Genomic DNA, 10,724 nt, shown 5'->3' on the forward strand with positions numbered 1-10,724 from the left:
GGTTCAAATTAAACAGAAAAATCCTCTTAATCAAAGTCCCTATTAACCGTTTTGTTTTTAAACACTATAATATTTCTATTACACAACTATAGTATATTTAAATGATGTGTATTATTAATTATAATATAAAGAAAAGTACATTATCTCTCTTATAAAAAACTATCTTTTAATTATATTACCTAAATTTAAAAAGTTTAATTTAAAATGTACAATTAAAAGATTAATTATGCAAAAAACATATAGTTTTGCATAATTAACTTTTAACTTTTTAATAAGTTAATAATTTTTTAACTTTAACTGAGTTAATTTTTGTTTAAGTAACTTTTAACGTAAACTTAGTTAATTTTTGGGCCATTAACTTTAAACTTAACTCAGTTAAAAAAAAATTAACTTTCTCAACTCTGCCTATTTTATTTAGTGTCTATTATAAATTGATAGCATATATTTTTACTATACTTGACACTAATTGTATTGATCTCACATCTGTTTTTATTTTTTCAAACTTTTTATAGCAGGTTATGCAACTTTATGTAGCAGTTGGAATATTTTTTTATGTATTTGGCGTATTTTTTTTACTTTTGTGAGGTTTTTTTAGTGGCTTAAAATTTGCGGAGTTTTAGGGATGATTTGTTTGCTGTTTGAATTCATTTACATGTGTCCGAGACTTGTTTCGAAATGTGGTTCGCTCCTTCCGCGCGGTCCTTTTATTGGCGCGTGTTTCTTTAGAAAGATCTCGAATTTTCAAGAGAATGACAAAACTTTTGACAGTTTTTGCGTGAATTTGTATTAATTTTGTTCATTTGAGGATTTTTCTAAAAGGACATTAATTGTGGGCTTTGCTCGGAGTTTGCCCTCGCGGATTGATAGCTATTGACAGCTAAGTGGCGACCCGTGATTGGTAACTAATAGCTAATATTTGTGAAGTGAGGGTGGGGGGATTTAAGGCGGCAGGAGACACGAACCAAGCATCCATCTCTTCCGTGGCAGCGGCACTGTCGTATCTGTGTAGGGCATTTACACACTTCCTCAGCCCGACAAATAATTGTTAGAAAACATTTCTGAAAAAATATGCGAGGTACGAGTGGCCGAATCGGGAATCGAACCCAAGTCTTTCGCTTTCCGGGCAACTGCTCTTACCACTGAGCTATTCAGATCTCACACCTTACGCCACTTTAACACAGTTCATACGACTCCAGAGCTATGTGGGAATCTCGCTCAATGGATGCAGTGCCGATTGCCACGGAGAGACGACATTCCCAGCACATCTCCAGAGCAGTCCAATCGTATTAAACGATTTAAAATTGGCCCCCGTAGCCGCTCAGCGATGAGTCTTGACTCGTCACTAGTATGCATAGAAGCCTCCTCGAGTAATCCATCCTAAACCACTACGCCTAAGCAGCCCCCTCTTCTGCTCCCAATTAATAATATGATCTTCCAACGTTACCATGTGGTGGATCTAGTGGACAGATTACCAGCATTTATGCTGGCACAGATGTACACCGCGGAGTGAAGTGCGGGGGGGGGATTTAAGGCGACAGGAGGCACAAACCAAGCAATTTCTGTGTAGATAATAGGCTCTCGATGACGACAGACTCGGCACTAAAGATTGGCGTGAGCCGGACCATGTTGCGTGTCGTTACCGAGCGCGACAGTTACAAGCGTGATTTCCGCGGTCTCCGCTCAATTATCGAAAAATTGGACACGTTCAGGAGACACAACTGTTGAACATCGTCTTATCAACACTCGACGTTGATTTGTTCTAGAAGTAAGAATCAATCACGTTCGATTAATATTCAACGGTTGTGTCTCGTGAACACATCCATTATCGTAATGTAACATTGTATAAATTCATACTAAACTTATCAGCTTGTTTAGAAAGCATATGATTTAATTCTTTTACCTCTATAAGATTGTCATTAAATTTTTGTCATGCAAATTTTTGTCATATTATTGTAGATTTGATATTTATTAAATAGATAGGCGGGTAAACATATTGATAGATTGTTGATTAATTACGAAATTCAATAGAAAGAAATAAATTCCCATTCAAAAAACGCCCAGCCACTTAATAATAAATCATTTTTAAGAATGGTTATCATATTATCATATAAGCATTAAAGTTGTGACTTTATTCTTTAAGAAGAATTGAAACATTTAACTACAATTTTTCGGGAAGTTACGACTGTTTGAAATTCGTGAATTTTTCAATTAAAAAATCTTAATCCCTTACTTTTTATTCCTAGTATATAATATTAATTTATTATTAATTTAACTAATATTAATTTAAATTATTAATACTACTAATACTAATATTAGTTTAAATTATTAATTTGATATATTAAATATATTATATATATTTAATATATAAATATGGCGCCTTTTTTACCTTTTTTAAAAAGGTAAGTTTTTAGGGACTTTTTTTACTATATATTATTTTAATAACATGTAAAACAATCAAATTTCTAATAGGCTTAGTCAACAGCTTGAGTTTGTAATATAAAAAATATTTTAAAAGTAATAAAATTAGAAATTGGCAATTGCAACCATATATAAAGCGCAAATAAATAAATCAATAATATCGTAAAAACATTTTAACAAAAAAGTGTTTTTATTTTAACTCTACGTGTTCTATAAACCATATAGGGTAATTATTTACATTAACGGACACCTCGCCGATGACCTTGATCTTGACATATGTTGTCAAGAGGGATACAACCCTGAATAACTTTTCCTTATAACTTAATTGGCGGTCATTGTTTATTAAAAAATTATAAACAAAAAAAGTTTGAGAAATTTGCCATTTTGTGTCAGTGCTAAAGAAAGTAATTGATATATTGGTTATATGCAGTATAGGGGAGGCAGCTTCAATGACCTTGACCTTAACATATGTTGTCAAGGTTATCACCCTGAGTAACGTACAAAAGGTTTTAGTCGACCCTCATTGTTTATTAAAAAATTGTTCTACAAACAAAGTTATGAAGCATTAATATAAGCATAAGCAAAAGCATAAATTTTAGTATAATATTAAATCAGAAATAGATTTGGGTTAGGTTATATCTTCCGGAAGTGGAGCCCCCGCTTAGGGGGCTATATACACTTTCCCATCCACACAACAATTGTGGGGTGGATCTCGCTTCGTATTGTAAAGTATATGCGTGGACACAGTGAGTTCGGCCCCCCCAAGGGGAGGGCTCCACTTCCGGAAGATGTAACCTAATCCAAACCTATCTCTGATTTAATTCTAAAATTTATTCTTCTTTGCACTATTCCGCGATACTCTTATATATCTCTTGATATTCTTCCTTGCACTATTCCGCGATATTCTTATAAATATCTCTACTATTTTTATGAAAAAATAATGCACTCTTGCATTGCGAACTTATTTTATTAACTTATACTTATCAAAAGCAGGTACGGATGCGAGCAGTAACATCACGAAGCGCCGTTAATGCAATCTTATGGCGAATGCTCCAACCGTACTTTTCGTACATGCGCATTGGGGATTTGGGCGGTGACGACGATGGAGACGTATCTTAAAAATTTTATACATTTCGACTTTGCATCATATTACCTCCATTCACGATACATGTAAAAAAAATATAAAGACACTTTCATTATATAATTCAAACCCAAGCTATCAATTAAGCCTATTAAAGATACGATCGGTTCTGCCGTTATTGAGGTCCGACAATCTAAAATCTAAGGTACTTGCAACTGGTCGACTTGCGTATAGATACCCGGAGTGCCTCGCTGCTTCGTATGAACTTGACTTATTACAATAACTACGGCCCCCTATTTGAAAGGTCGTTTCTGAAGGCATTTTTGACGAGGAATACGGGAAAAATAATAAAAAAATTTCTGACCAATAGTTTTTGAGATATATCACTTTAAAGTATTGGACATGATAATAAAACTTTACAAGAACGGACCCAATGACCTTGACCTTGACATATGTTGTGAAAATCACTGTCGTGAGTATCTTCCAAAAGGTTTTAAGTGTCGCTCCTTGTTTATTAACAAATTATTAACAAAAGAATTTGCACGAGTTATATGTAATTTAGTAATTATTTACTTTTAGAGGAGCACTTCAAAACGACGTTGACCTCGACATACGTTGTCAAGATCATGACCCTGAGTAACTTTTCCTTATAACTTAATCAGCGGTCTCTTATAATTTTTGAGATATTTAAAGTTAAAATTTGATTCGAAACGAAAATTTGGTTTGGGTTATATAACGTAACCCAAACCAAATTTTAGTTTTAAATAAGAAATAGGTTTGGGTTAGAATGCACTCTTGCATTGCGAACTTATTTTATTAACTTATACTTATCAAAAGCAGGTACGGATGCGAGCAGTAACATCACGAAGCGCCGTTAATGCAATCTTATGGCGAATGCTCCAACCGTACTTTTCGTACATGCGCATTGGGGATTTGGGCGGTGACGACGATGGAGACGTATCTTAAAAATTTTATACATTTCGACTTTGCATCATATTACCTCCATTCACGATACATGTAAAAAAAATATAAAGACACTTTCATTATATAATTCAAACCCAAGCTATCAATTAAGCCTATTAAAGATACGATCGGTTCTGCCGTTATTGAGGTCCGACAATCTAAAATCTAAGGTACTTGCAACTGGTCGACTTGCGTATAGATACCCGGAGTGCCTCGCTGCTTCGTATGAACTTGACTTATTACAATAACTACGGCCCCCTATTTGAAGGGTCGTTTCTGAAGGCATTTTTGACGAGGAATACGGGAAAAATAATAAAAAAATTTCTGACCAATAGTTTTTGAGATATATCACTTTAAAGTATTGGACATGATAATAAAACTTTACAAGAACGGACCCAATGACCTTGACCTTGACATATGTTGTGAAAATCACTGTCGTGAGTATCTTCCAAAAGGTTTTAAGTGTCGCTCCTTGTTTATTAACAAATTATTAACAAAAGAATTTGCACGAGTTATATGTAATTTAGTAATTATTTACTTTTAGAGGAGCACTTCAAAACGACGTTGACCTCGACATACGTTGTCAAGATCATGACCCTGAGTAACTTTTCCTTATAACTTAATCGGCGGTCTCTTATAATTTTTGAGATATTTAAAGTTAAAATTTGATTCGAAACGAAAATTTGGTTTGGGTTATATAACGTAACCCAAACCAAATTTTAGTTTTAAATAAGAAATAGGTTTGGGTTAGGTTATATCTTTCGGAAGTAGAGCCTCCTTATAGGGAGGGCGGAACCCACTGCGTCCACGCATATACTTTACAACGCTTACAATACTTTAAAGTGATATATCTCGAAAACTATTGATCGGAAAATCTTTTTACTATTTTTCCCGTGTTTCTTGACAAAAATGCCTTCAGAAACGACCTTTTAAATAGGGGGCCGTAGTTATCGTAATCGTGCCAAGGGACGTTTAACAGTTTTATATGTCAGTGCTTAAATTCTGATAGGATCAATTTATTTACTTTATTAAAACTTACCTGTCTATAATATGTGCGGTCAAAAGTTTTCCATTACCGCATGCCATAGCTACTTGTGTACTATCGCTAGACCAAGCAATACTGTAAATGCTGCCAGTATTCACTTTTTCCATAGAATGTAGCCACTAAAATATAACGATAGTATATTGCTAATTATTGATAAGTGAATTCATATGATGAAAAAACATGATATACAAAGATAAAATATTCAACAATCAAGCTTAAATATGAGGCAGATGTGTTTTACTCAATACATAAAATACTCATAAAAATCTCATAGTAATATCTACACTTGATTTCTGTAAGGAAATTAGTTTTAACTTTTATTTAAATTTTTTAGTCAAAGATTTTTATATCTTTTCCGTCATACAGTAAATTTACTTACTAATATGATTAGTACATAACTTAGCAAATTTTTGTAACACTACAAGATACGTACTTTAAGTATTACAGTACACAAGTGCACCTGTGCTAAATGTTCGTACACTATTCTGAGCCTTTTTTTAAAGGAAACAATTCAATATTTATCTTTTTATCTTATCTTAATAAAATACCCTTTGTTTATTTCAAAATATGTTAACAATATTAATACAGTAGAATTGTAAATTGGGATCCTTGAAATAGCGTACAAAATCCCTTCAATATGTACTAAATGCACTTGAGTAGCATGAGTGGAGGTAACAGTACATCCGCGCAACAATGTGTATCTATTTTTCTCAATGTTGGCTGGCGAGCCAAGTTTCTTGCACGTATGCAATGGATGCAGCATCAATAAAGTATTTAATACTCATAGAAACAAAAAGATGTGCCACTAGTCGCTCATGGAAAATTTTCTAAGACTTATCCTAGACAGCACAAAAAATTAAAAGATGACGAAAAGATGTCTATAACACATCTTTTCGTCATCATTTTGTTGTCTTTTCGGCAAAGCGAAAAGACAACAAAAAGATACCTTTTTCGGCCAAACAAAAAGTTCGTTTGCTTACCGCTATGCGACGCGCTATGCGGTATCTATTCCGTATTTGTTTAAGTCATGAAAACTATATAAAATCTGCAAAATGCGGCTAATAAAATCGTAACAACTATTTTTTCAGTTTAATTTCTGATAAAATTTTCATACAGGAGATTCAGATATTGAACTAATTTTTGCAAAATTGGATAGATAAGTGACCAATTCTCATTTATTCGGACAGAAAAAATTGTCTAAATAAGAAATTGTCTAAATAAGAAAATCGTTTGTTAATGTCTACTTAAAATATAAAATACAGAAATTAATTTTTATATAAATAAAATCTTTAGTTTTATAAATTAAATTATTGAAATTTAATTATATTTAATTATATAATACAAGGTAACCCATTTTAAATGACGCATTGATATTTCTCGAAAACCAAAGCTTCCACCGAAAAATATTTCGTACAAATGTTTTGTGATCTTGATGGAGATATTATATGGTGCCAGTGGTTTGATCTTGGATGAAGGGCATAAAGTTATTTCAAGATCATCTCTATCTTCTTAAATAGTACCCTAATTTGTTTATATAAATCAATTCCTCGCAATATTCGGCGTAAAAAGTTATAAGGGTAGGATGGCAAAAAATTTAATAGTTTATGAGATATTTTATACTTTAATTTGACTTAATTTTACATAAATTATAAAATATCAAGTATATTATATACAGGGTGAGGCAAATAAAGCGTTACAAGTTAATATTATCCCGCCTTAAATCCCCCCTCGCTTCACTCTGCGGTGTACATCTGCGCCAGCGTAAATGCTGATAATCTGTCCACTAGATCCACCACGTGGTGACGGTGGAAGATCGTAATATTAATTGGGAGCAGAAGAGGGGGCTGCTTAGGCGTAGTGGTTTAGGATGGACTACTCGAGGAGGCTTCTTGCCGGCTTGACGCGAAGCTTCCAGCAATCGCAAGCGATCTACCAACTCGTTGGGATCATTCCAATGCACGTAATCGATCTTATTATCCTTTAACGTCATAGCGCGCGATATGTTTATACCTCTTCCAGCTTTTTTCCAGGCGCTATTATATTTTTATTAGACATTAATGGCGCAATTATATTTTTATACTTGTATCCCTTGTTACTTAATACTGGATTACGCATATCATTGCTACGTCTATGCGCATTTGTCGCCAGTAATATTGTTGTGTTTTTAGAATTACAAAATGACAGGATTTGATTGTAGGAACTGAAGTGAATAAAGCTCAAGACATCTTTATTATTTTGATCTAGACGATACAAAAGCGGGGGCCAGTACTAACTGACTAACTATGCGCAAGCCCAAACGCGAGGGAGTCGGCGCGTGATTTACATATAGATGGCGTGACTGTTACATGGTTGTGTCTCATATGCAACATTTCTTCCCTCCGTTGCGAATTGAAATCTATGACGAATATCTGATTGGCGGGCGGCGTATCCTTGTTGATTGGCGAAGAAGAGGTGGAGAGGAGTTTCCTTCACGGTGTGGTGGGTGATTATCCGGGGTAAAAAACTCAGATTCCGGCGATGTTGTGGCAGTGGGAGGGGATGCTGGAGTGTTTCTGGCTACGGGGCTCGGCGGTGTTGTTAGGGGTAGGGGGCTCCCTTCGTAAAAATGTATATGACGAGGTGCTGCCCCTTGCTGTTGGTCCTGTGAATGACACTCCTTGTTCTAGATGCTTGTTTCAGTGCTACGGCAGAGTCGGATTTGGTCGACATGGCGTTTGACCCGTTTCCCGTTGTAGTCTATTACGTAGTGGAGGTCGCCTGTACGAGAGACTAGGCCAGTACTAACTGACTAACTATACGCAAGCCCGAACGCGAGATTCACATATAGATGGCGTGACTGTTACATGGTTGTGTCTCATATGCAACATTTCTTCCCTCCGTTGCGAATTGAAATCTATGACGAATATCTGATTGGCGGGCGGCGTATCCTTGTTGATTGGCGAAGAAGAGGTGGAGAGGAGTTTCCTTCACGGTGTGGTGGGTGATTATCCGGGGTAAAAAACTCAGATTCCGGCGATGTTGTGGCAGTGGGAGGGGATGCTGGAGTGTTTCTGGCTACGGGGCTCGGCGGTGTTGTTAGGGGTAGGGGGCTCCCTTCGTAAAAATGTATATGACGAGGTGCTGCCCCTTGCTGTTGGTCCTGTGAATGACACTCCTTGTTCTAGATGCTTGTTTCAGTGCTACGGCAGAGTCGGATTTGGTCGACATGGCGTTTGACCCGTTTCCCGTTGTAGTCTATTACGTAGTGGAGGTCGCCTGTACGAGAGACTATCATTCCAGAGACCTACTTGTCCATGCGGGAATTCCCTGAAAGGAAGTAAACTCGTTGTCCTGACTGTAATTCCCGGAAGGAGGAATTAAATATTTGTTGCTTCTGCGAAATTCTGGTACTGACATCTTGTGGCCTCACTATTTCGAGGCGGGTGCGCACATTGCGTCCCAGAAACAGCTTGGATGGGGATTCTCCGGTGATAGCGTGGGGGGCTTTTTGGTATTGTCGCAATAGTTTATTCAAATTAGTTTGAAGTGAATTCCTCGTTGTAGACATCGTTTTCAGCGCGTCTTTCACTGTTTGGACGTAACGTTCTGCCTGGCCGTTTGTCGCTGGATGGTATGGTGCTAAAAGTTTGTGGAATGTTACTCCGCTTCTTTAGGGGAAGGTCTTAAACTCGGCGGCGGTGAACTGGGCACCGTTGTCTGAGACGATGGTTGTTGATACGCCGTACGTAGCAAACAATTTATCCAGAATTTTAATTGTAGCATCTGTTGTAGACGAATTGGTGACTTTCACTTCAAGCCACTTACTGTAAGCATCGACGATGACTAGAAGCATTGCACCTGCGATTGGCCCTGCGTAATCGATGTGGATTCGTTCCCACGGCCCCTTCGGATACTCCCAGTGGTGGTCTCTGAACTTGGGCGGAGCATGTGCATGGCGTGCGCATTCCACACAAGCAGTTCGTTCGATGTCCGAGTCTATACCTGGCCAGTAGATGAAGGATCGCGCTAAACCCTTCATTTTTACGATCCCGATGTGGGCCGTGTGTAGGTCATCTAAAATTGACTGTCTCAGTATTGCGGGTATAACTACTCTGTGCTCAAAGAACAAGCAGTTGGCGGCGAGTGTATATAATACGCTTCCGGGGCTTTGTAGCCAATCAGTGTGAGATTGTGACCTGCTTCCAACTTCTGAACTATTTTGCCGAGATGAGGGTCCTTGCGAGTCTCGCGCGCTACATGTTCTGCGCAAACTGGTAACTGTTGAATTTGATGTAGGGCAAATCGATCAATTCCATCGTCTTCGCTAACATTTCTTCCTCCGCTAAGAGGCAGCTTGTTGACTTCGTTTCGTATTTGTGGATATGGTATCCGGGAACAGTAGTCGGCATTTGTGTTTTGATCTGTAGGTTTGAAGACGACGTCGAAGTTGAAGTGTGCTAGGTAATCTGTGTAGTTCGCCATTCGGCTGATACAAAGTGTTAGAAGGGACTTCTCGGGGTGCAAAATTTGTGTCAATGGCTTGTGGTCTGTAATGAGAATGACTTTACAAGCGTATAGGTAATGGAAAAATTTTTTTACTGTCTACACAATGGCGAGAGCTTCTTTGTCAATCTGTGGATATCGTTGCTCGGTGGCGTACATGGTACAACTGGCGTTCCTGTCCATTTTCAAGTCGGTGTGAAAGGACTGCTCCTAAACCCGTTTTACTTGCATCCCTGGCCAGGATCAACGGAAGCGATTGATCGTACTGCATTAGTACTTGAGGTGAAATTAGGGCTTCTTTGATGTCTTGGTATGCCTTCTCTGCATCTGGTGTCCATTTAAAAGGATCAGTGAGTAGCATATCTCGTAATGGTCGGGTTCTATCGGAGAGGTTGGGAATACAAGCGCTGTAGTACGTAGCTTTTCCCAATAACAACTGCAGTTGTTCCGGAATTACTGGCTGAGGTGCATCACGGACGGCTATGATGTGCTTGTCCGACTTGTGTAATCCATGACGATCTATTTTGTGTCCCAAGCATTCTAGGGTTGGAGTAGCGAAGACGCACTTTGCTCGATTAAGTCGTATGCCATGAGTCTTCAATCGCTCCAACGTAGCCGAGAGTACTGATAATAAGTTATCGAGTCCATTAGCGGGGATTATTATATCGCCGAAGAAATTGGTGACACCTGGCAGGCCTTCAAGAATGGTTTCCATGCGTCGTTGCCAAATTACCG

General features: G+C 37.5%; 1 protein-coding gene across 1 annotated transcript in view; it reads right to left on the reverse strand.

Moving 5' to 3' along the window:
* LOC115239624 (intraflagellar transport protein 80 homolog) overlaps positions 1 to 9,054 on the reverse strand; it is a 95,834-nt gene extending 86,780 nt beyond the window's left edge. The window contains exons 1-3 of the mRNA XM_029814232.1: positions 8,795 to 9,054; positions 7,518 to 7,707; positions 5,502 to 5,626 (exon numbers count right to left, since the gene is read on the reverse strand). Of these exons, the coding sequence (XP_029670092.1) occupies positions 5,502 to 5,626; positions 7,518 to 7,707; positions 8,795 to 9,054 (575 nt within the window). The remainder of the gene's footprint in view (positions 1 to 5,501; positions 5,627 to 7,517; positions 7,708 to 8,794) is intronic.
* Between the last annotated feature and the right edge of the window lie 1,670 nt (positions 9,055 to 10,724).

The sequence above is a fragment of the Formica exsecta genome, unplaced genomic scaffold (assembly GCF_003651465.1).
Source record: "Formica exsecta isolate Colony F162 unplaced genomic scaffold, ASM365146v1 scaffold392, whole genome shotgun sequence".
In the NCBI taxonomy this organism is placed as follows: Eukaryota; Metazoa; Arthropoda; class Insecta; order Hymenoptera; family Formicidae; genus Formica; species Formica exsecta.